General features: G+C 45.6%; 1 protein-coding gene across 1 annotated transcript in view; it reads left to right on the forward strand.

Moving 5' to 3' along the window:
- LOC124474190 (glutamate receptor ionotropic, delta-1-like) overlaps positions 1–23,494 on the forward strand; it is a 146,547-nt gene extending 123,053 nt beyond the window's left edge. Inside the window, exons 8-18 of the mRNA XM_047030128.1 lie at positions 1,734–1,907; positions 3,397–3,558; positions 5,215–5,334; positions 11,337–11,438; positions 12,732–12,929; positions 13,751–14,075; positions 16,081–16,219; positions 18,470–18,665; positions 19,757–19,923; positions 20,220–20,460; positions 23,060–23,494. Of these exons, the coding sequence (XP_046886084.1) occupies positions 1,734–1,907; positions 3,397–3,558; positions 5,215–5,334; positions 11,337–11,438; positions 12,732–12,929; positions 13,751–14,075; positions 16,081–16,219; positions 18,470–18,665; positions 19,757–19,923; positions 20,220–20,460; positions 23,060–23,494 (2,259 nt within the window). The remainder of the gene's footprint in view (positions 1–1,733; positions 1,908–3,396; positions 3,559–5,214; positions 5,335–11,336; positions 11,439–12,731; positions 12,930–13,750; positions 14,076–16,080; positions 16,220–18,469; positions 18,666–19,756; positions 19,924–20,219; positions 20,461–23,059) is intronic.
- Positions 23,495–26,907: the final 3,413 nt, after the last annotated feature.

Raw genomic sequence — 26,907 nt, forward strand, 5'->3', positions numbered from 1 at the left:
AATGAATTTGGAGCGTTGTCTGTCATTGAAACATTGCTGAGTTGTAGTCGCTGTTTCCGGAATTAAGTGGGTCGTCCGAGGACAGTGTTGCGAGTCCTGCTGGTGTTGCCCAGCATCGCGTATCCATGACGACGGCAGAGACCTTTGTTCGCTCACATGAGCATGAGCAGCATGTCACGATACTGCATCCAAAATCCAGCAAATCAATCCTGCATAATCTGATTAATAACAATGAACGGCAACAAATTTTACTGTATGAGCATATGAAAAGGGTTAATTGCCCAAGCGGATTATAACTTTAAGATGGCTCATTAGGTGGATTCAATGTCAACAATCTTTGATTTTCTGCCAAATCAATGCTAGACTATGTTCATTCTTCTTCCAATGGTGCTTTTTTACCCCAAGAGTCTACAAGGTTAGTCACAGTTTCCTGTATTAGCCGTGTGAGGGGCCGGTGTGACAGGGTGAGTTAAGGTATGACGTCAGGACATGAGGTCACAGCTCTATGAACCCTGTGGTGAGTTAAGGTATGACCTCAGGACATGAGGTCACAGCTCTATGAACCCTGTGGCGAATGGCGTCTAAATAACATGCTTCAGTGACTAATAAAAAGGTCCTTGTTACCATCTGACACAAAGGGGCAAAACAGTATGTTAAGACTCAGAACTTAAAGGTACACACTCACCATCCATACTGGGCTGCGTTTCCCGAAAGCGTGGTAAGCCTGGTAAGAAAGCGTGGTAAGAACATTCGTAACTCTTTAAAGCGCATGGATTAGCCTACTCCTTACGAGCATGTTTGGGAAACGCACGTAAGAAATATCGATGGTTTAGTTTTTTGCTCGATCGTTGCTACGATCCATCGTTATCGGGAAACGCAGCCCTGGTGTTTTTTTTGGGATACCGTATCTGTTAAACAAGAAATCTTGTTTACAACAAAAAGTATTTGCTGAGACTGGGACGTAGAGGGGGGGGGGGGGGGGGAGGGGGAGGAGAAAGTTGTGTCAATGGGGAGGAAAAGAAGGATAAAGTTAGAGAAAAACAGGATGAAGGGAATGAGACAGAATATTTGAAGGGGGCAAGGGGCAAGGTAAAGAAGACAGATTTGGAAAAGATAAAGGGACTTAGGCAGGTGCTGAGAAAGGGAGGCCAGGCCAAGGATAATGGATAATACAGAGAGACAAAGAAAAAAAGAGAGAACGATGGCTGGAGTGAGGGGATATTGGGACTGAGAGTTGACCTGTGACCCTGTGTCTTTGTAGTGGGATCCCACGACTGCAGAGGCTGTAGCCAGGATGCTCGTCACTATTGATCTGCCCATGCCCAGGTCTCACCTCGGCTGGCCTTCCACTCAACCTCTCTCTCTCTTTCAACCTCTCTCTCTCTTTCTCTCTCTCACCTCTCTCTCACCTCTCTCTCTGTCTCTTTTTCTCTCTCTCTTTTTCTCTCTCTCTCTTTTTCTCTCTCTCTCTCTTCTCTCTCTCTCTCTCTCTCTCTCTCTCTCTCTCTCTCTCTCTCTCTCTCTCTCTCTCTCTCTCTCTTTCTGTCCGTTATATTTTATCCAGGGAGAGAGGGAGAGCATAGGTGGAGCGCAAAAGCACACACTGTTCACTCTTTGACTTCAGTGCTGCCTAAATCCCCACCTCCAGCAATGAATGTCTCAATACTACTTTATTTGTTGTGTGAATAAAAAATTGTTTACGATCTTTTCACGTTTTTTGGGGGTGTGTGTAGGAGGTGAGCGACACAGAGATCCTGGAGATGGTCCACAGCGCTCTGGGCAGGATGACGGTGATCCGCCAGATCTTTCCCATGTGGAAGGACACCAACGTCCGCTGCGTGAGGAACAACCACCGCATCTCCTCCCTGCTGTGCGACCCCCAGGAAGGCTACCTGCAGTCTCTGGAGGTCGGTGGGACAGAGGGGAACCTAAACAACCACACACACACACCAAGGCTAAATACCGGTGGAGAACTCAACCATTTCCTCAAGTCTGATCCAGAATGCGAGAGGGGGCAGGAGGTATGAAAGGGCCAAATGTTTTCGTGGCTAAATTATAAGCACAGCTTGATAGGATATCAGGTACTATCAAACACAGGACGGCTTCAACCGTCACTGCTCTCGCCACCTGTTCCTCGGCGCAAACACTCAATCTGTCTCCGCAAACTCCCGCAGAAACGTTGTCATTCACCCTACACCGCCTCACGGAATGTCACAACGACAATAACTTGTCTGAAGGTCGGGGGAGAGAGGAACACCCTCGGGGTCTGTCACAACACCGTTGTCACCTCAGCCCTGCGTCCGTCCTCTCGTCCGCCCTGCTGATAGCCAGCATGTCCTGCTACCCTGTCACAGTGATTACCCCAGACTCCTGAAAAAGTCATTCCTCATGCTGCGGCCTTGTCTCAGGAAATGTTCTAAATATTTATCTAGTGCGCAATGACCGTGATTAGAAGACTTCTGTTTTCTCGTTAGGGCAGATGGTTAGACCATTTGGTGGTTGTGTATGAAGTTCGTTTTTACATAATTTATTTCATGGAGGGTTGAGTGCTAGTTGATGTTCAACCGTTTAGCAGCAAAGATCATAGGTGCGTCTTTTTCAGATGGAACATTTTGTTATTTTGTAGGAGTACTTCCACTTGTGTCAATTATAGTTTATGTCTACTGACCACTCGCTATTAATAGAATATCCAATCCATATTAGACGTTGTGAAATGAGGATAAAAGCATAAAGCAATTAAAATTGCTGACAGGCTAGACAAGTGTTGAATAGAGGAATTGGCAGAAAGAGAGGCTTGAAAGCAATCTGAGAGGAAAGTTGGCCTACTGTTTGGTGTTGTCTCCTTCCCATACAGGTAAGATTGAATCCTTTTGTCATTTTATCCTCCAATTCATGTCTACCGATGTCTATGTAATAAACAACAGACATCCAAAGGAAACATCCAGAAAACATCCAGTCATTTGCTCATCCAATCACAAGATATAAGCCAGTTTTTCATACCGTGAGCCGTCGACAAATCCAACCTGATTTCCATCCAAAGTTTGAATTGAAAGGAACATTCTTAGAGATCAACTGCCCTATATGCATCCATATAAGCATGTCCTTTTCTAATGGATCGATCTGAGGACCAATAGGAAACCAAGCTCCTGATTGTAAAGTGCTGTGGTATTGTACAGTCTCTGTGGTAAGTGCTGGTTTGACAGCACCCGGCTGGGTGTTGTGGAGTGCTCTCTGTCTGTCTGAGCAGAACCTTTCACACTGAGAACTTCAATCCCATCATTCCCCTCTTTCACATCTCTGTTGTCATGACAGGGTTATCTCTCCAAGCCAGGACGTGTTGTTACTCCGGCCAGAGAAGCTCTTGATGTTCTGGGTTGTGTTTTGTTTTCACCCCAGGTGTCAAACCTCTACTTGTACGATAGCGTGCTGATGCTGGCCAACGCCTTCTACAGGAAGCTGGAGGACAGGAAGTGGCACAGCATGGCCAGCCTCAACTGCATGAGGAAGTCCACCAAGCCCTGGAACGGCGGCTGGTCCATGCTGGACACCATCCAGAAGGTACCGGAACCAGCAGTGTTGCCTGGGGACTGAATAAACACATCTTGAGGTTACATAACGGATGATTGAGGATGAATGTTACTGGTAATGGTCCATGAACGCTGTCGTCCACCCTGCTTCTGATCGTCCTCTGCTGTTCTCCTCAACCTCACCCACTCCCCCCGCTGCTGTTCTACTCACCATCAGCCCCTTCCCCCTCTCCTGTTCTACTCACCATCACCCCCTCCCCCCTCTGCTGTTCTACTCACCATCACCCCCTCCCTCCTCTGCTGTTCTACTCACCATCACCCCCTCCCTCCTCTGCTGTTCTACTCACCATCACCTCCTCCCTCCTCTGCTGTTCTACTCACCATCAGCCCCTCCCCCCTCTGCTGTTCTACTCACCATCACCCCCTCCCCCCTCTGCTGTTCTACTCACCATCACCCCCTCCCTCCTCTGCCGTTCTACTCACCATCAGCCCCTCCCCCCTCTGCTGTTCTACTCACCATCAGCCCCTCCCCCCTCTGCTGTTCTACTCACCATCAGCCCCTCCCCCCTCTGCTGTTCTACTCACCATCAGCCCCTCCCACCTCTGCTGTTCTACTCACCATCACCCCTCCCTCCTCTGCTGTTCTACTCACCATCAGCCCCTCCCCTCTGCTGTTCTACTCACCATCACCCCCTCCCCCCTCTGCTGTTCTACTCACCATCAGCCCCCCACCCCTCCCCCTCCTCTCTCTCCACCTTGGTAATGGCTCAGGTGCTACTGTACTGAAGGTTGTCTAGACTCTCGAATGAAAAACCACATACACCAATCATCAAGCTGTATGGTTTACCGTTAAATGTTCTTCTTATCATTGGCTTACACTGTCCTTGATTATAGAGAGTATTTCTCCATTTGTAATTTAAGCATGTTTAAATTATGTAGTTTCGTTTTTTGGTGTTTAAACAGACAGCTTTTCTCAACTGAGTCGTAGTGTGATTTCAGTTTTATGTCTGGAAAATACAAATATACCATACATTTATTTTCAAATCCTCACATTTTCATCCTATATTCCCTGGTATCTAAGCTGAATTAATCAGTTCATTGTGTTTCTGACAGACAGTGCACTGGGTAATTATCATAAAACAAAATATGCTTTAGCACCTCCCGATTTGAGTGTGGGCACAAGCACTTAAAGCTGTGAATCACATGTGACTAATGAACAGAAACATTTTCAGAACGTGTTCATATGAGGAGGAAAATAAAAGAGAGAGAGAGCGAGAGGGCTAGAGAGAACTAGAGAAAGGACAAAAACACAATTCACTCCATTGTGTTTATTGATCTTATTTGACATCACATGTTTGTTAATTCTGTAGGTCATTTACTTGAATCATGACATCATTTCAGTCAGCACAAAAGGTGCGACCATGTTTTGTGTTAGAATAGACTCGGCCACATAGTTATTCAACTTATTCTACAGGAGATTTATGTTGATTAAACTATATTGATTGAGACTGATGTTGGATCTGCCAGAAAGTGGTATTCCTGCCTAAATTATAGGTTGTGACTAAGTAAAGCTCTTCCTAATGACAGTGCACTCTCACTCGCTCTGTCTCTCTCTCTCTCTCTTTCTCTCTCTCTCTCTCCCGCTTTCTATCTACTCTGACTCCCTTCTGTCTTGCTGTTGCCATAGGGACGTATCACAGGCCTCACTGGGATGATGGACTTCCGAGCTGAAGGTTCTAATTCTCATGTCCAGTTTGAGATTCTGGGAACCAGCTACAGCGAGACGTTTGGGAAGGACGTCAAGCGGGTCAGTGCATTTGTCTTCTGCACGTACATTTCTGAGTCCCACTCTGTTCATCATGGTAATAAAGTGTAATCAAGTAGCCAGGAGGAAGGCAGCCCCCTGCTGGTGGTCCTGTAGTACCTCAGGCTATTCTCCTCAGCAAATACATGCCAGTTCATATGTAACATGGGTGGTAAACAGATAGCCTACAGGTGCATGGTACCGCTGTAGTGGCAAGTTAGTGGCAGTATAGATTCCTAGTATTAAGGACTGAGAGTAGTAGTGTACAGTAGAATAGAAGTGAGCCTGTGCATGTGTGTTGGTCTATAAATGCCTGTGTGTGTTTTTCATTGCTGCGTATGTGTGGTACTGTAAAAAAATTGGGTGAACATTTGTGTAAGTCTATCCTTGTGTACCTAGATATCCTGTGTGAAGGATCGGGTGTTTGTGTTTAGAGGTGACTCTGTTTGGGTTCAGAGGTGACTCTGTTTGGGTTCAGAGGTGACTGTGTTTGTGTTCAGAGGTGACTGTGTTTGTGTTCAGAGGTGACTGTGTTTGTGTTCAGAGGTGACTCTGTTTGGGTTTAGAGGTGACTCTGTTTGTGTTCAGAGGTGACTCTGTTGGGTTCAGAGGTGACTCTGTTGTGTTTTCTGTCCTGGTTCTGTCAGGGTGTTCCAGCGGAATTAAGAGAAATTGAGTTTTGTTGGAATTTATCTGGAGCAGAGAGAGACCATAGGAACAGTAATGAAGATTTAATCACTACCCAGACTAACTGGAATTATGAAGACAATGCATCATAATACGCCCATTAGCATTAGCTGAGAACACATAGGCACACAAACACACACACACACACCAGGACAGAACAACTGATGAGGTCAGAGAGACAAGCAAAGCCCCCATGCTGTTGTTTGTTGGAATCGTAAGTGCCATGGCAAAACCAGCTAGTACACCACATAATGCGTTCATTGTTGTTGTTCATTAATGGACCTTTGCCAGTCTGCCTACTTCAGGTGTGGCTATTTAAAGGTGAAAAATAGACAGCAGAGCAGAAGCACCTCTCTCCTCTGCAACTCTTCCTAATGGGTTGTTCAAATGTTGCAGGGGTTGTGGGATTGATGTAGTTATCCGGCATGTCGGCTATCACAAAGGCCGTGGTTTCCCTGCTTCAGGGGAAATAATCATGTCACCACGCTGGCCTGTCACACCCCTGGGCCCCCTCCTTCCCTCCATCCCCATCCTCCACTTTTCTTCTTTTTTTTTTCATGTCCTCTCCCCCTCTCTCCCTCCATCATCGTTTATCTGCATTCTCTCCATTTTCTCCCAGGCCTGATGGCTTTCAGATGAAGTGTCTGTTTGGTTAAAGACCAAATGAAGACTGAAATACTGTTTCCTGCTAGTTGCTACAGCTAGTTTGCTTCACTGCACATTCTGCTCAAGTGATACATCTTCTTCTTGTTTTTCGTTTTTTTTCCCCATATGTCAAGTCTGTCTCACTAGAAGATCCAGATGCATTCACATGATCTACATAAAAAGCCAACTTATGTCAATCTTATCATCTCATTATGTGGAAGCAGTTTCAGTACTTCCTTTACGGGCTTGTAAAGCAAAGCTACGTGAGACAGAAACAATTTAGTCGCAAAACCAAACAAATGATATCGTTTTTAGGTGGAAGACTGCACCACAGGAACAAGTAGTTCGAAGATCAGAGAGTGCAGGAGGTCTAACCAGACTCCACAGACACATTACTGTCTGCACCCTCTTCAGCGCCAACAGGATAGGATACGCTGTCTTTACCGCTCGTTTGAAGTTCTGCTTCTAAATAGTTAATTGAACAGATTGTTTAGCAGAGCAAGCTGCTGCGTGTCGGATGCAACCATCTCTTGGTGAGGATACTCCCTTCAATAAAAAACGTAGAATTGATAGAGGTGTAAGAAGTATGTTTCGGTATTGTAACTGAGAACTTCCAATCTCAACACCCCACATGATCTCCGGGATTGAATCATCACAGGGAGATCATCTCCCTCTCTGTTTCTATGTGTTCCTCATCCCCACCGTTATCTCTCCCTCATCCCTTCCTTCATCCCCACATCGCCCCCCCCCCCCCCCTCATTCCCCTTTCCATCTGACAGGGAGACCAAAATGAAACACAGTTGCACTTGTCTGCCTGTCCTTCTGCCTGCCTGTCTCTCTGTCTCCATCTGTGTTCTAGTAGATGCGATAAGACCCCAGCAGCCAGGAGCTGGCTTTGGTGTCTCAATCCTAATGGTAAGCTTATTTATTGTTGTGCGCCAGAGTGCACAGATTAGATCTAGGGCCCAGAACCATCATGTCCTTAAGAAGAATACAGGATGGATGGTTACGGAGGAGAATCAGGCTCAACAAATCTCCTGACATGTACACATCCTCAACACACACGCAGAAACACACACACACACACAGCCATGAATAGACACAAACATCTTTGTGCATGTATAGACGTTTGTGAGATACAGTGTTTTGGTTGGTAAGGAGATTGGAAAGACGATGGGCTTGTCAGCGTGTGCACTTCAGACATGCTGACGACGTCTCTGTAAATTGTGGACAGAAATTGCTTAAACGAGGGACTTTCAATCATACAGGAATTTTTGAAAAGGAAACTTGAACATAACAATTGGGATCCATATGCAGGATACATCCATCGATTTCGTCCTTCAAGTTTCTGCAGTTTACGTTATGAGAAAGATACTGCAGTGTTTCATCTCAGACTTCTGAATGTACTGAAGCTGTATAACTGAATGCTTTAACGATGCATTTTTGGGGGTAGTTGTGACGCACACTGTTACTAATTGTGTCCTACTTCCGAAAAGGTCTCAGCTTGCGTCCCAGTGTGGGAGCTTTGTGCGATGGATGACCATCTTTAGTGTCCCAGAGAAAGCTTTGTTTGGCCCCCTGAGGAATAGGCCACTCATGGGGGACAAAAGCCCCTGTGAAGCAGGGGGCTAGTGGTGACATTTATCTCCCCCCCCACACACACACACTCACACCCCCCCACAAAAAACACACGCACGCACAAACAGTACAGTACACACATGAGGGAACACTCTCGCGAGCTCCCCAATGAATACACACATAGGAGGTGAGGAAGAAAGTTGACAGTCTCTACTAGAAAGGTGTGATTAGGTCCTGTGTTTCTGAGTATTAGACAACTAGCTGATTGGAGAGAGTTTAACAAAGATTTCAAATGACCAGTTCAGACATAAAGCAGGACTAGCAAAGTCTCTCAGGTATGAAGGTCAGAGGACAGAATTATTGTCGAAAGGGATAAACAGCGGTAACATGCAGACAGCTGGTGTTTGTTATTCAATCCGGCGCATACAACATCATAGATCATTGCCTGTTATTATAACATAATACATGTTACAGCAGAAACACGTAAACATGAATGAATAAGTCAGAATACATGAACATATAATAAATGAATGACAATCTACTGATTGTGATTGACGTAATCGCCAAAGAAATCCCAGATTTGTCCCACAGAGGCCAACAAACAGACATGCTCTCTCTCTTTTTAACTAGTGGATAACATACACATTTGATTTACTTTTTGTGGAAAGTGGGTCATTGATCATTATGATCTTGAAATAATAATGAAGATTGGATTAGAACTCCTCAGGGCTTTGGCAGATATAAATAAACATCAAGACAAAAACTCAAACAACTCATACATAATAGTATGATCATTCATTGGTTACATTTTTAACATCTGTGATTATTAGTCAGTTTAAAGATTGAATTTCAGGTTGTTTTCTTTAGACCTACTCTTTGTTGTACAGTATGTTTTCTGTTTGCAACGGTATGTTATACGATATCTTAAGAACTGTTAATTCTGCCATTTCTTTTTGCTAAATGGAATTATATTTTTTCTCCATGATAACCTTGAGTGCTGATACACATGCAGCAAGCAGATCTTTGCTTTTACACTCCACAAGGACGGAGTGCAGTATTCTCTATCTCCTCTTTCCTGCTTGTACTTTTTTCCAATAGCAAACCCCAACAAAGCTCAATTCAAGGGAGAGAGAGGGGGGGGGGCAAGAGAGGGAGGGAAGGAGGGAGAGAGGGAGGGAGCTTTCAATATTTCATAAAGCTATCAGCCTTCAAAGTTCAGCACAGGCCTGTGATGAAATCATCAAGTCTTAAAATAACTCTTGAAACTTTGGTTCAGGGCATTTGATCTCCAATCCCTCTTTCTTGTTCACCTGCCTTTAAAGTCACAAGTCTATCATTATGTCCATCATTGAACATAGACAGCCATGAACTTCAAATCAGACCTTGAGATTTCAACTTCCTTGAAAGACGTCATGGCTCTTGCATGGCTCAAGCATGGTGTTCAGTATTGTCTCTGGTCCACGATGCATAAATGTTAAATACTAATATTATAGTCTGTCTCTGGGGGTGGGGTACCCAGGTAGAGGGTCTGTCTCTGGGGGTGGGGTACCCAGGTAGAGGGTCTGTCTCTAGGGGTGGGGTACCCAGGTAGAGGGTCTGTCTCTAGAGGTGGGGTACCCAGGTAGAGGGTCTGTCTCTGGGGGTGGGGTACCCAGGTAGAAGGTCTGTCTCTGGGGGTGGGGTACCCAGGTAGAGGGTCTATCTCTGGGGGTGGGGTACCCAGGTAGAGGGTCTGTCTCTGGGGGTGGGGTACCCAGGTAGAGATCTGTCTCTGGGGGGTGCTGCTCTGTAACCTGAGTCGTCTACTGCTCAGCCCCAGGCTAGTCCTCTCATGCTGTCAGCCCGCTCTCCAGCCTGCGCCCAAAGATGTGTCACTTATTTGATATTCTTTGTCCTGCTAGAAGTTGTGATTAAGACTTTAACACAAAGGAAAGGTGAAAAAAAGACATGTTCACTTCACAAGTCATCGGTGCCATGCTGGATGTTGGCAGGATGTGCAGACGATTCTGATGATGTTTGACATGATGGGTTTCATTAAGGTGCTTAAAAATGTCCTTGTATATATCTAAATCTGCCTAGCACGTCAGTGACCCGTAGGTTGGTTGGAGGGTTAGCAGTGTGTCTGTAGGAGAACACTGTCTCTCCTGGTAAGTGATGGTGCATCAGGTATAGTGTTTTGTCTATGAAGTTTCCATCTCAGTCTCTCACGTTTGTTTCGCAGCATGGTTTCATGCTGTAGCCTTTGCAGGAGCGTCTTCAATGTTACTTCAGTGTCAGTGTCTTCATCTGGGTCATCAGCATCGCTGCCAACACCACCCTTATCCTCATCATCTACTCCTCCTCCTTCATCCTCCTCATCATCACCCTCCTCCTCATCATCATTAGTGGTCCCCAACGTCAAGGTATTTTGTCTAGATTATTGGAGAGCAGGCATTTCGCTAGGCTAGTGTTCGTTAGACATTTTCCTCGTGAAGTCAAGAGGAGTGACAAAGAGGATTAAGAAGGGGCTTAGCAGAGAAAATGTCTCTGCTCATGTCAGGTTTTAACCCTCACCGAGGGAAGGCAAGCATGGTAACGACGTGCCATGTTTCTACACATTCACAATCTTTGTGTGAGATGACACTGCACAGAAAGAGAGAGAAGGGATTGGCTGAAAGACCCTAGCTCCGATCTGCAGGGCAGCACTTGTTGCCTTGGCGACAAGCTCATAGGTTTGCTCGGACAGTGTCGCCATCTGTGCCAGAAACACTGATTAGATTAGTCAACCCCTTTATGTCTCCACTGAATATAATTGATTAATTGATTGATTGTTTAATTGCATCGTCGTTATGTGTCGACGAGCTATGTGCCCTGTCCATGTTGTTAACCCTCTTTCTCTCTGTCTCTCTCTCTTCCTCTTGCCATTGCTCTCCATCTCTCTCGCCATCTCTCTCTCTTTTGCCATCTCTCTCTCTTTTGCCATCTCTCTCTCTCTCTCTCTCTCTCTCTCTCTCTCTCTCTCTCTCTCTGTCTCTCTCTGTCTCTCTCTGTCTCTCTCTCTCTCTCTCTGTCTCTTACATTTTCTGTGTCTTTCTCTCTCTCTCTCTGTCTCTCAGCTAGCAACTTGGGATTCCAGTCGTGGTCTGAATGGGAGTCTGAAGGAGAGCCGAATAGAGAGTGGGATGCAGGGAGTGACACTAAAGGTGGTGACATTACTGGTAAGCCGAGCACACACGCACACACTCTGTCCAGCAGAAGTCACACAAACCTGCCCTCCTCCCCATGGCACCTGACGACTTCAAATCAACTCATCAACCTCAAAGCAGTTCAGGTTTAACATTTAATAATTTGTAGCTAGCTTGGCCAACTCCTCACTTAAGGTCCTTGTCAGTCCAGATAGGCTTCTTTTTATATATATATTTCTGGCACTGTAGTCTGATCATCTAGTCATTATTAGTTAAACAAATGTTAGCAAATGTCATGGTGGTCTCCCCTTCCAGAGCAGTATGCTACTTCTTTTCATGCCCAATGACCGCATGATTGGTGTCAGGCCGTATTCCTTTTAATAGGTAGATAATACGCTCTCCAGAGGCAGCTGTGATTGCTGGGCAGCAGTGAGTGGATGGGGCCTGATGAATGGAGATAAACCACAGGGTGACAATTACCTGCTGGGGAATCTGGGCCTGCAAATCCAGCACCCTCTGCCTGGTTACTGTGGCTCGTTTTGTTTGTCATTACTCGGCTCCACATCTCCATCTCACTCTGCGAATCTTCAACAACCGGTAGACTTTACAGGAAATCCAAGCGTATATTTCAACTCTTCCTTGACTGCTGGTCCAGAAGCTCCCATTTTGCTCTCCCCTCTTCACACAAGATTTACCTTTGCCATATTTATTCACATAAGTTCTGCCTGGCTCCTCTTTTGGCAGCGCCATTTCATCAAGTCATTTCCCCCCCTCCCGCCCAACCCTGCAGCCTCCCATTCAACTCTTTTCTTTCCCTCCCATTCAATTCTGCCTTGACACTTCCTACCCATAAAGAAGAGCCATGGTTTGCTGCAGTAAATTTAGAGGGATAATTTCCGGCTGATGAAGTGTCATGGCGGCCCGTGTTACAGGTCAACAGCCAGTCTGGAAACTCTTTATGAAGATGAAGTTTGACTTCGACACTGCAGCTGCTCTTCATAAAGATGTCACCTGAGTTCTAAACATGACCGAATGCCTGCCTGGAAGTGTCAGTTGGATTGCAACTGGATCACAAAGCGCTGTGACGAATGATGCGTGATTAGATTCTAGATGAGATCTTCTCCCATTACAGGCCCGTTTCCCTGATGCAGAATAAACATAATCCCTGGGGTTTGTATTATAAATGCTATCAAAGATAGCTCAACTATTGCAACAGTTTGTTTGGAACAGAGCTGCAGTGCACCGTCTGCAAGTCTTGGTAATTATAAATACTTTGTTTACAAAGCTGAACACGTGGACCCACAGGAGTTTTTGAATGTTTTTCAGGAGGAGCCCTTCGTCATGGTAGCAGAAAACATCCTTGGACAGCCCAAGAGATACAAAGGCTTTTCCATCGATGTCCTGGACGCTCTTGCCAAGATTCTGGGCTTCAAGTACGACATCTACCAAGTAGCCGACTCCAAATACGGGTCTCCTCTCCCCAACGGCTCCTGGAACGGGATGATAGGAGAGCTCATCAGCAAGGTACATCCGTTACGCACCTTGCTCCCTCGCAGCGTGGCCATCGGCCATAACAACATCAAAGCAGAGCTCTTTTTGACTCGGCAGGTGGCCTGTTGTGATTTGGAGGGGTTTGGGCAGGCTGATGCTAACTCTTGGAATGAAGCAAAAGGTTTTGATTCGCGTTGATTAGCTAGATGTATGGGAGGACCTTTCAACTCTGTACTCGTTCGTTCCTGTAGTTTATAATATGGGAGCTGGCTGTGTGAAACGTCACCTAACCCCATGAGATCTCATTGTGACTACGCTTTATCCCAGAGGGGGTGTCACTTGACACAATTACTCCACATCCTTGATGAGGGGCATTATGCAAGAGAGTAGGTTAGCTCACCATTGTGTCTTAAGTTGTCTTCAGCATTAGGTAGTGTAATATATCTCAGATCTAAATGATACTGATCTGGTTTGGTGGTCTCCCTGCTTCAGCAGAGATGATCAGCTACTTTTACACGTCATGCTTGACCTCTTCAAGTTTGAGGAAAATAACTGAAGCAATAGTTGAAGTTTTAAAGGGAGGTGGGGTATTGTCTGTAGGGGGTAGATAGTTCAGTTCAGGGGGAATGTGACTGACAGTATGCACCAGTGCTCCCCAAGCCAACATTTGATTTCAGTCTTGCCTGAACACAAATTAGTCAGGGAGCCACCAGGGAGTTTGTACAACGATGTCTTATCACCACCATATAGGAAAACTGCTTAACTGTAAATGATACTCAAATCCCCAGTTACGTTGTGTTTCTTTACAGACCTGATTAAACCCAACGTCTGTCTGAATATCTGTGTGTTCACAGAGGGCAGACTTGGCCCTGTCTGCCATCACCATCACCCCAGAGAGGGAGAAGGTGGTGGACTTCAGCAAGCGCTACCTGGACTACTCCGTCGGGATCCTCATGAGGAAGTCGGAGGAGAAGATTAACATCTTCTCCCTCCTGGCTCCGTTCGACCTGGCCGTGTGGGCGTGCATCGCCGCAGCCATCCCCGTGGTCGGCGTCATGATCTTCCTGCTCAGACGTATCCAGTCCGTTCGTTCCCAGAATCCTCCTCATCAGGTCCCCTCTGCCTCCACGTCGCTCCAGAGCGCCATCTGGATTGTGTACGGCGCGTTCGTGCAGCAAGGTGAGATTTACGTTTACATTTAGTCATTTAGCAGATGCTCTTATCCAGAGCGACTTACAGTAAGTACAGGGACATTCCCCCCGAGGCAAGTAGGGTGAAGTGCCTTGCCCAAGGACACAACATCATTTGGCACGACTGGGAATCGATCCGGCAACCTTCTGATTACTAGACCGATTCCCTAACCGCTCAGCCACCTGACTCCCGAGATATCTAACACGGAGCCTGGAGAGTCAGGAGAGTGGCCACAACTGAGCTGCCCACAAGCTCGTCTGGTTCAAGGAAACGACGGGGAGAAATAAAGAGAAAAATGGAGTCCATCATTGTATGGGTCTATTATATGTTGGACAGGTGGGAAGGACACAAACTCTTAGATAAACCCACACTTGTCAAATATGTCATCAATCAAAAGGGAAAGTTGACAGTTAAATGTAACCTTTGTTACAGTGTACTTTCTTGCGGTGGTGCTGCTAACCCGAGGTAGCTGTATCGCACTGTAGTACTGCATCCAGATGGATAGATACTGCACTATGATAGATGGGAGGACAGAGCGAATGTAATAGAGAAGCATGTCTCTGAAGTCCCTGTGAATGTTCCACACGGTGGCCTGGTGATTGCATCTCATGCACAGAACCCAGTGAGGACGTTTTTAAAGGTGCCTTTGACTGAGGAAAATATGAAGTCTTTGAGTTTGGTGAAGATCCAGGTATCTCAGATGTGGATAAATGACTACTTCAGTAGTCTCAACCTTCAGTAGCATCTATCAAAGTCTGGCACGCTGCCCACTAGCCTTTTTAAGCTCAACACTGAATTTCAGGAGAGCTTTTTTCTCCCTTGTTTCAGATGATGCCCTGGTTTTCTCAAGGGCAGTGTATTTCATCATCAGTTTGGTACATGGATATGTGATTTGGTACATTGGTACTCTTTTCAGAGAGTTACAAACTCACCCTCTCCCTCTAATTGAAACATTAAGACCCCCTTCACTCCGAAAATCTTACTTATGTTTATGTCCCCAGCCATGTATGACTGAATCTCTCTTATGGTTCCTCTAGCCAGGTTGTGCACTGCAAATCTCTCTCAAATATTTGAATGAGGGGGAAAAAGGTTGGATTTGCTTCCAGACCCTTATCAGAGTAGTTAGTATTTTATTTATGTATAAATATGTACGGGGGGGGGGGGGCCATGTTAAACAAAATATTTATCATATCAGAAATTTTTACACACTTAAAATAATGACTCTAGGAGAACTTGAAGTTCCGTGCAATCAGACACTGATTCAGTCCAGGGAGACTACCAGAGGTAGTAGAAGGCTTCGGCCAATCAGTGGCATTTACTTATTTAGGACTTCCTGGAATAGAGCAGGACCAGCAGCACAGTTGACCTCCTTGACGTGGGGTCATGCACCCCGCAGCCTGAGGTACTTCCTCCCTCACGGCCACCCTCCTCAGCCTCCATCGATCGACTCGAGCGTGTGTGTGCAACAAACCGAGGCACCCTCTCCATTGTTTTTAGTTCCAGTTGGCTGTCCTAGGGGTCCTGACCCCTCGGACAGGGATACGTGTTTCATCTTTCATTTCACGCTCCGTCTCCGATTACACTGACAACTTTCAACTATTTTAAAACGTAAAATCTTTATTGACATCTGTCCTTATCTTGTGTCTCCTTGGATTGCATGTACGGTAGGAAGAGAACCTGCTCTGCTGTAGATGTTGTTGTCAGCATGTCTTAGTGAGCGAGTGTGTGTGTGGTTGTGTGTGGTGGTTGTGAGTGTGTTATCTGACGACCTGTGTGTGTGTGTGTGGTTGTGTGGGTTGTGAGATTGTTATCTGACGACCTGTGTGTGTGTGTGTGTGGTTGTGTGGGTTGTGAGATTGTTATCTGACGACCTGTGTGTGTGTGTGTGTGGTTGTGTGGGTTGTGAGTGTGTTATCTGACGACCTGTGTGTGTGGTTGTGTGGGTTGTGAGATTGTTATCTGACGACCTGTGTGTTTGTGTGTGTCCTCCTAGGTGGTGACTCCATCTTGGGCTCGGTGGCATTGCGGATCGTCATGGGCAGCTGGTGGCTCTTCACTCTGATAGTGTGTTCCTCCTACACAGCCAACCTGGCAGCCTACCTCACTGTCTCCCGCATGGACAACACCGTACGGTACGGCTCACAGTCCCTCAGCACGTGTTCCTCTTCATCAGGCATAGCGCCCGCTGGGTACACTGAACTGAGGGGGGACACAGTATATTGGTGCGACACACACACAGACACATCACACACTTGCGCACACATCACACGCGCACACAGGCACGAATTGTGTGGTTCCTGACCCAGTCCTTAACAAGATGGCTCCTCTCAGTCCAAATGTTATTTGTCTGTAAATCCAATTTGGCACTCTCTCCCCCTGAAGGGCGTGCGAAGGGGTTTTTGATTGCATTGGGCCTCACTGACGTTGAGCAAATAGCGCATGTGGACTCGTGGCTGATAGGAGAGAATTCTAACCAGCACCTGGAATCGGTACCCTCTGTTGGTTCAGAAAGTTCAGCTTCTCAGGTGAAAAAGGATCTCGAGAAAACGATCCCTTTCCAAAATTTAGACATCGGGAAAAAAGCTGTCAAGAGAAAATTCGAAAACAATTTGTCTTTAAGTACCTCATGCTTCAGGGCATCGTTCATTTGAAATGGTTTGTGCTGTGCGCAGCACGTGTGTGTATGTATGCGCTTGAGTGTGTGTGGGAAAGAGGGCGTATGTGCAGAACATGTTTGAAGTATATCGTCTTACTATGTTAAACATGCTTAATCACTGTTCTATTAGGGTGCAGCTTAATGGTCCACCATCTGGTAAAGAGGTTGGATGAGATGACTGAGATTCCAACATCAGATTTCCCTCTTTCTAAAAAGCAATCTGGGAGTCCTCACGTTAAATACAAATGAACCATGTGCGGATTGGCCATCACTGTGTGTGTGTGTGTGTGTATGTGTATGTGTAGTCTGAACAGTCTGTTGATAGTGAGATGAACAACGTCAATGGTGACTATAGTTCTAAACTGTTGGCTTCTCTTCTGAATGTACACAGCCATCTTACATTTACATTTAGTCATTTAGCAGACACTCTTATCCAGAGCGACTTACAGTAAGTACAGGGACATTCCCCCTGAGGCAAGTAGGGTGAAGTGCCTTGCCCAAGGACACAACGTCATTTGGCACGGCGGGGAATCGATCCGGCAACCTTCTGATTACTAGCCCTCACTCACTCACCGCTCAGCCCCTGCTTTGTGGATGGATATGACATCTATAGAAGCTCCCACTCTGCACACAGGAACAACACTCTTTACTTAGCCTTCGGAGGCTAAATTAAATAGAAATGGACCACAAAGGCATGCAGCTTGAGTGACTTTCCAATAGATCTGTCTGAGGAGGAGGAGAGAACAGGAGACAAACCTACCTTCATTTTCTGACGGCCTCCCTAGATAGGGTGCTAATTAAATGGATGGATTATCCTAATGTTATCTCAAGATGCGCCATTTTGATTCTCAGACTTTTAGGTAATTGGAGGGAGACACAATTTGATATCCTTATCGGAGCTAACACGATTCAACGTTTCAGTGTTTTGTTATAGTACAGCAGTTTGAAAATGCGAAATGTGTTATTCAAATGACCTCATCTTATTTCAGCAAATGCAAATGGCAGCTAAGAGAAATCACTGGAACATACATTGATTACAGAATAATTCCTGAACGAAAGGTTAAAGAAATATATAAAAATATATATTATTAAGGGGAATTGTAATACTAGTAAGGACACACCATACAACCACAGTTAGTAGGCGGTTACATTCTAGTGTCTTGTGGGTTCAGTAGGTTATAACCTGTGACTTATCACCAGGTGTTCATTAGCAGTGTTGATGGGGCCTGACATAAGTGGCCTTAGGGTCAGTCAATACTCCACAAGGTTCTTGAATGTTCTGTGTCCGTGATTGGAAGGATAGAATTTATAACTATGCAATACCTGACAGCCTCTTCCATTTCAGGAAGATCAATACTCTTAATAAGGTGCTGTGGGCATCATTTATACTACACAAATGAATTCCAATCTCTGCAAATGTCTATCAAAACGTCAATTTGAACCAAACCCAGTACAGTATACTCACACAAAGACATGAAGGCAGCAATGTCATTTTATCAGTCGTTAATTTACAACGAAAAAAATATATAGCTTCTGTCTATTGCCCTCTCTTTGTCTACCTCTCTGTGTCCACCTGTCTCTATCTCGCACCCCCCCTCTCTCTGTGTCCACCTGTCTCTATCTCCCACCCCCCCTCTCTCTGTGTCCACCTGTCTCTATCTCGCACCCCCCCCCTCTCTCTGTGTCTCTCTCGGTTTCTCTCACCCATTGCTTGTCTCCCCCCCAGGTCGTTCCAGGACCTGTCCAAGCAGATGGATCAGGTGTACGGGACGGTGCGAGACTCGGCCGTGTACGAGTTCTTCCGAGCTAAAGGCACTAACCCCCTGGAGCAGGACAGCACTTTCGCAGAACTCTGGAGAACCATCAACAAGAACCACGGCCACGAGCACTCGGTGTCCAGCCCCGCAGAGGGCATCCAGAAGGTGAGGGAGGTGACCCAGGGCCACCAACAGTGTGCTAGCCCAGTAAGCTAAAGCCAAGGCATCGTCAGTTAGGGTAAAACACTGTTTACGGTGGTGGTCTCGGGGGAATGGACATGCTGCTGATATCCTCGGATGGTAGCTTCTTGAAAATGAACTCATTTAAATAGGTGAACATTTACTGATTCCATCTTTTTACAATAAATAAAATTGTGCAGGGAACGCAGAGTCCAGCCAGAAGCAATTACTTGTCCTGAATTAGTAAGGGAACATGGTGTAAAAAAATTAATTGTTAATATATGGAACTGTGTTGATTTTAATTGTGCTTGATTACTAGAACCTCAATGTGCCTATAAAATGAATATTTCATACACACACAAACCTGTCTGATAGCTCACCCAATAATTAAACTATTAGAGACAGCAGAGTCTGAATGCACACACATCATTAAACCTGAGGAATATTTAAGCATCTGACTTCATTTAGAATGAATATTGTGCGGATACTGGATCTTTATTTATGTAAATGTCATATAGTCATTGTTGTTGGTAGTAGTGGATACAGGACTTGATTCAAGTCATATGGCCACTTTCAAATGTCGGCCTGTGTGTGCAGATGATAGAAAGCGAAAATAGATGATTCAGTATAACATAACCCCTTCACCCTGGCTGAAAAGACCTTTTCCATGTTTGGTTTAGGTAAGAGACAAAGCAACATGAACATCAAGGCCTTGTGCGGTTAGGTACTTAGCTTTTCACTGTCACACCTTTGCAGGAATATCACAAACAGCCAATGTCACCTTGAAATAGCTGGGTCCTCAGAATAGTGGCGGGATCAGAGAAGCTAACTGCACGGTCTGTCAACAGGCTGTGGTTGTGAAAGACAATTCCAGAAAACAAGTCTTTCAGAACGACCCTTTTGATCGCAGCCGAGTCTAAATGCACCTTTCGCCAAGCTGATTTCTCAACCATTTCTGTAGTTAACACAACCCTATCCAATCCCCTTTTTTTCAAAATTGTTACTCTCAACCAACCCATAGATTGGTACCACTCCCTATCCTCATCCCTGTGTCTTCTGTTCCCTGGTGTGCTCAGACCAAGAGGGGTTCCTATGCCTTCCTGTGGGACATGGCTGTGGTGGAGTACGCCGCCCTGACAGACGACGACTGCACTCTGACAGTGACGGGCAACAGCATGAGCAGCAGGGGCTACGGCATGGCCCTGCAGCACGGCAGCCCCTACAGAGACCTCTTCTCCCAGAAGTGAGTGTAGAAGAGTACTGCGGGACCTTCTCGTCTCCTACCCTGGAGCACACATCGCTAGACCCATGATCTGCTGTGTGTGTGTGTGTGGTCTTGTTTAACTACCCGTATGGGGACCAGAAGCTATTTCTAGGGGGGTTTGGTGAAATGTGAAATGTCGGTCTTCAATAGGATTGTAAAACAAACCTCTGTGTGCGCATTTGTTTAGTGTTATGTGTCAGGGCTCATTCATAGAACCACTCTCTCCTACCATTCTCAATCTCTCTCTCCGTCTCTCTCTCCGTCTCTCTTTTCAGAATCCTGGAGCTGCAGGAAAAAGGCGACCTGGACATCCTCAAACAAAAGTGGTGGCCCAGAAAGGGGCGCTGTGACCTGGACAGCCATGCGGAAGCCCAGCCAGAGGGAAGGGCCCTGAGGCTGCACAGCTTTGCCGGAGTCTTCTGCATCCTGGCCGCTGGCCTGCTCCTGGCCTGCCTGGTGGCCGCCCTGGAGACTTGGTGGAACAGCAACCGCTGCCGGCGAGAACAGCCCAAAGAGGTGACCACGAGTGCAGGGCTAACCCAGGCCCAGCCCCAAGCTCTGGCCTCGGTTCCTCCACGGCCCCTACCCCGGCCCAGACCCCCGGGGCCCCCGGTCCTGCCCAGAGATGCCACACTCTACTTTATGGATCCAGGCTCTGACGCCAGCCCTGATTTAGTAGAGCTGCAGTACACCCAGTTATAGGTGTGCCCCCTGCCCGGTCTAAAAACCTCATGTGATCTCTTTCATTTCTTCTCATTTCTTGGGTGAGGAGTTGTGTCGTGTTGTAGTGGAGTTTTACAAGACGCGTTTCTTCTCGCTGGATAGTTTGTGTTTGAACAGCATCTGAGGGATTTGTAGAAAATTGCATCGAAGCAATGCAATCAAATGTTGCTTGTTTTTTTTGGGTGGAGGAGAAAGCAAGAATCATAATTATCGTTATCACTGATGATAACAATGAGAACTACAGCACCAATGATGACAGCAATCATTGTAGCCCGTCTGATAATCCAAGAAAAATTGCACTTCTGAGTAAACGTTTGCCTCAGTTGCGCAATAAGCTCTCTTTAGCTCCATCCATTCAAGTCTTAATGCTTGAGAGCGCAGACTCCATCCGGGTACTGAGGGCCCTGTGTGCATGTGACGCCCAGAGATCTAAGGCTTGACATGGATCCCTAAACTAAAGTGTGAGCACAGCAGATGCTAGTCTTGACCCGTCATGGTTGACGATATAGGTCGAACCTGCAATAAGAGTGTTGCCTGGGGGACTGAAGGTAACTGGGGATTCACACACGCAGCTCAAAAAGGCATAGACTTGTCAACACAGTTTATGTGAAAGTGAGTCGCGTGTGTGGATTCGATGTGAGGATTTAGCGCTTATTTTTTAAGTAGCTCTCTCGCAGTAATGGCCCACATAACTTAGTGTCATAATACTGATTATGTATTTGATTGTGTGGAGTGTTCGCTCTAAACACCCTATAAAATGACATGCTCGGTCGTAAATGTTTGGCTGATTGTCGTAAACTGCCGTGACCTTCTGTGTTTTCTCAGCTTTACGATAGCCACAGTCTCAAAGTGTGTCGGCATGACGACGGCCACTTCAAGTCAAGTCTTATCTATCCCATAACCCCTTGGCAGTTCCACCGAGTGACGTCTTATTGCAATTATATGTCAATGTCCAGATGCACAAGAGCCATGTTGGTTATGTGTGGTTCTCTGTGATCACATGCAGGTCACTAAGGATTACAATATGGAAAGAGTTTCTGGTCCATTGACATATAATGAGATACCAAGTGCTTCACCAGAAGGCAGGCGGGACTTATGGCCAGACAGACAGAGACACTGGGAGGAGACAGAGGCTTTTGATACAGGTCAGGAGAGACCTGAGACCCTGGATGGGGATTGGCTGATAGAGGGGGGCGGGGCATGAGTTTGTTTGGGGGGGGGAAAGGGGGGAGTAGATAGTGATTGCTCATCTCATCTTATGGTCTCTCCTGTTGTTTCGCTTTTTATCTGTTTGATATTATTTCCAAAGTCGTTGATGCATGAGTGAGTGTGTGTGTGTGTGTGGGGGGGAGACAAGACAAGACAAGGAACAGTCAAGAGGCTAATGATGCTTCAATGAACCACAGGGCGCCATGTGATTGATCTCCACACATCTATAGTGAATGATCATTAAGATTTTTCTTTCTTTTCTTGCCTGTTCCTTCTCTTCCTGTACATGTGGGCCCTTGAAACACCAGTTTTCGATGAGAGATCTGAGAATATTGGATCTGTTTGAATTAACCGATATGATATAAACCTTTCGGGGTCGTTACCGTAATGACAGAGACTTTAAGAACAGAAGTTATCCATGCCTTCTTCCTCCAACGATTTCTCCATTGTTGTGTTTTGCCTTTGTTGTTCCTTCATAGCTTGCATCGTCTCATGAAGTGTCACATCAAGATCGTATGCACGTCTGAAACGCAGTCTGTTTATGAGAATCGCAGGTTCTTCATACAGTAAACAGTGCTAGCAGAAGCTTTACATTTAGTCATTTAGCGGACGCTCTTATCCAGAGCAGAGCTTTGCACAGACAGATTTACTTCTGGACTATGTACAGAAAGGCCGTTGGGCACTTTCTACTGAATGAAGAAACATACTTTTCAGAGGCATTTTTTCTGGTAAATCTTCTGTTTTCAGACAGTGTTTCAGAATTGTCATGTTTCAATTTGTATTTGCGCTTTGTTGTTCAATCAGAAAACAAAAGTGACACTTGACAGTGTTAGCGCTTTGGTGGAATCTCCATTGATCCAGCTGAAACACATTGCTAAGTGGACTATATGATATCAAATTCTACAGTGAAATTATTGCTCAATACAGACTTGTATCTTTCTTTGTCTCTTTCTGTCTGTCTCTCTTTCTCTCTTTAACTCTTTGGTCTTGTATTTCTTTCTCCCTACTCTTCCCTGTTTCGGACTTTTATTATTCTCTCTCGTTCTCTCACTATATCTTTCTCTCTCGTTCTCTCACTCTATATCTTTCTCTCTCGTTCTCTCACTCTATCTTTCTCTCTCGTTCTCTCACTCTATATCTTTCTTTCTCGCTGTCTCTTGTTCCTCTCTCTCCCTTTCCCCAGGACAAAGAGGTGAATCTGGAGCAGGTCCACCAGCGTTTGAACAGCCTGCTGGACGAGGACCTGGCTCACAAGCAGCTGCCAGGCCAGTCTATCGAGATCTCTGCCCTGGACATCGGCAACATCCAGCCCAGCCAGTCCCTGGAAGGCCTGTCTGTGCGGGACTACCCCGGCCACAGGGGGGCGCCTCTCTCTGTGACCACCTTCCTCCAGGAGGGTCGTGGGGCAGGAAGGACTCTCGGCGCGGCCGGTGGCAGGACCCTCCCCCTGCCCCTCAGCAGTGCCACCATGCCCTCTATTCGCTGCAAACACCGAGCCCCCAACGGGGGGCTCTTCCGTCAGAGCCCCCTCAAGACCCCCATGCCACTGTCCTACCACTCAGTGTCCGGAGGACACATCACAGAAGCCATTGAGACGAGTCACGGGACGTCCATCTGAGCCGCGGGGAGGGAGGGGGGGGGGGAGGGGGTCACAGACACTACAGCTGCCCGGGGGGGCCCTGCACCAGGGGGGGCGCTGCACCGGGGGGGCCCTGCACCGGGGGGGCCCTGCACCAAGGGGGAGGGGGACGATATCCTGAGTGACAAGAGGATACTTTTTAATACCTGTGTGGAATTACAGGGAGAATACGAGAAATGAAAGACTTTTGTGTACATATTTGTAAGTATTGAGAGACAGACGTAAGGTAAAAAAAAAACAAAAAAAAACAAAGAAGTGTATTTTGAATATTCTCATAAGTTGAGTTTAAGAAAATCCTGATTTAAAAAAATGACTGTTTGAATGGCTTTGTAAATTTTGTTCTAAATGAATAAAGGTGACGATTCCCTGTGGTTGTTTTCTAAGTGCCAAGTTCAAAGATGTTTTCTTTCAAATGAACAATATATGAAATGAATGTACTCAGTGAAGTCATGGAGTACACGCTTCACACTTCAAAGACTGAAAGAATCGATCTGTTTCATATGAAAACAAATAAAATGGATGATAAAAATCTATAAAGCGTTGTACTTGAAACTGTGTTCCAACATCACTTTCATTATGTTGTTGACCTGTTTTCCTTTCATAACAATTATTAAATTGACGTAAGGGCAGTCAGAGTGTACAAATAATACACCACAACCCAGTGAATATAAAATAAAACATATAGGCAATAATCTTTTTTTTTTAGTTACTTAAATCCGTAGTCTAACGAAACCTTGAACAGAAAGCATGAAATACAATAAGCCTTTATCAGTCATTGAATTACATTTTGAAGTCCCCCTAAATACAGAATATATGTACACAATCACACAACATGGTAAAATACAGAAAGATGCGTTCATAAAAAGGGATGACTATTACAAGTGTGTGTATGTGTGTGTGTTGAGGCTGACTTGCCCTATCTCTCCCTCAGGTCCTTCCTGTCAGTCCACTGCGTTTCCTTGCCTCTGCCCTCAGGGTGTAGCGACCTTGTGATGATGGGCAGGATGTTCCCTGTCAAGACTTCTTGTCTGCTCAACAAACAAGCGCTTCCACCCCACCTCTTAATGTCAGGAAACCATTTTGTGACATGTCCCCTTCCCTTTCTAAAGTAGGTAGCAGAACGCCATCACCACAGCCCACTGTCCAACACTCTGGGGAACTGGGAAATAAAGTGTGACTTTTAAAAACTTTTTAAAAGTCACTCAGGAAAAAAATACATCCTATACACAAAAAAAACTCACTAGATTCACACTTTGTCCTAACCAGCGTGCCTTGGGCTTGAACAAGCATCATAAGTAAGATATATTTGTCCCGTAATTATTCTGCCCTGCCATCCTCCAGTGGCATGGCTGATGTGTATAATTTGCTTGTGTGGGCAGCACACTCCGCAATCTGGTGTACAGTATGGTCAGAGTAGTCATCATTTTAGGAGGATCACCTGCCTTTTGTCCATCCTATCTTTATATGACCTTCTCGTCATCCCTCCTCCTACCCCCATCTGACCCTTTAATGCTGCCTTTAACCCATGACGTCCCCTGGGGTAACCAGGGGAGACCAGGGATCACTGTGGAAACCAAGACTGGAGAGAGATTGTCTCTAACGTCAAGTTTGACTAAATAAAGACTTGTTCATCTTCGTTGATAAAGAAATGTTTCGGACTAAAAAGTGAATTGAATTGATTCAGTAGTCACTACTCTGCACAAGGGGAAATGAGGCTGATTTGCAAATAACTCTGGAGGGAGGCTTGCTTATGTCTGTTGTACGGTACATTGGCATCTTTATGGAGTGTTCTGTCCACCTGTGTCAACTCTCACAGTCTCCTCTGAGCCATTATCACAGGCAGTACACAGTTTTCCTCTCCGGCGAGTGTTATTGCTCGGGAAAAAGACAGCGTGATCAATCTCAATAAGCCTCTGGGATATGGAGGGCTGGCGAGCAGGGTGGTAAATGTAGCCACTGAGAGAGAACACCGCACATCTACCACAGATTTCCAGGGAGCTACGGTATTTATAACCATACATCCTGGAGTGGCTGTGTGGCTGTTGTGATCGGCTTTACTTTCTGTATCTTCTACTCTCTCATACACTCTTTCTCTTTCTCTTTTCCATGTCTCTCTCTCTCTTATTCTCCCTCCTAAGCCTTCTCCCTTCCTCTTCATCTTCCTTTTCCTTTTCCTTCCTGCCTGTATAACAGCAAGAGCTTCTTGTCCATCACACAAGGACAGGATCTCCATTATTAGAAACTGACTGTGGTGATATTCAGTCTTTCTTTCATTACAAACCCAAAGAGGACATTGACTTAATAGACACAGCGATCGATGGTCACTTCTGGCTGACCCACAGTCTTGTGAGCACGCAGGAGAGCCAGTCTGACCTGTATGTCGAGCCTGATAAGGTTAATGAAGGGGAAATAATCCTATTGTTGGAGTGCCACCACTATGCCCCCATGGCTCATTAATGCCAATTAACAAATCTGTATCTTTATCTCGTTACTAACTTGAATAGGAGGCATCCTAGATGGCCCTTTTGTTTCAAAATCATTCCCTCCATCCATATTGACAAAAGAAAATTACAGGAGGGAAAAAATGCTTTACCTTCACCTTCACCTTCCATTCAGTTTTACAATAGTATACAGCATAACTTAGTTTCGTGTAATAATATACTGTAGACTCAAATTATTTTTCAATAGTAAAGCAAGGTTTCCCAAGCAGACCCTGCAGCAGTTTTGTCTGAAGCGTTGCATTTGGTTCACCGTCACATACTTAGCTTCAGTTAAAGTGACACTTTGAAAACGAATGAAAATGGAGGCCATAATATATGTGATGTCACCCCACATTTGTAGCATGTAACAGGTATTAGCTCTGTGATAAACAACGTCTTGCTATTTTGTAAATAATTGAAGAGCAACACTGCTCCCTGACAGACAGACCTATTAAAGTTTGATACTCTTTTGCAGAGAAGACCCACCAAATACCAGATAAGAGCGAGAAAACCAAAAGAATAGACATTTTTCCTCAGAAACTAACAGCACACAAACTAAAGATGCTCCTATTTCTGCTAATCAAGATAGAGGATGAAGGATGTTTTCTGATAAACGTTTCCTGCAATGCCTCTTGTTACAAAATTAGCAGATCATTTTATAACTACACAAGTCGGACTACAGGTTGTTAAAGAAGAACGTGTTGAGGAAGTGGCAGATGAAGCTTGGACAGCTTTCACCTGTGGCCATTTCATCAACATGAGACTTTCAATTAAGTAAAAGTTTAGCTAAAAAATCCACCAATTAACAGCAGATTTCAGACGACAGTGGGTCAATCTTTGCTTTAGTCTGTCACTAGCCACTTAAATGTCTGCTTGAATGATGACTGGAGTTGAGTGTGTGTGTGTGTGTGT

The sequence above is a fragment of the Hypomesus transpacificus genome, chromosome 11 (assembly GCF_021917145.1).
Source record: "Hypomesus transpacificus isolate Combined female chromosome 11, fHypTra1, whole genome shotgun sequence".
NCBI lineage: Eukaryota > Metazoa > Chordata > Actinopteri > Osmeriformes > Osmeridae > Hypomesus > Hypomesus transpacificus.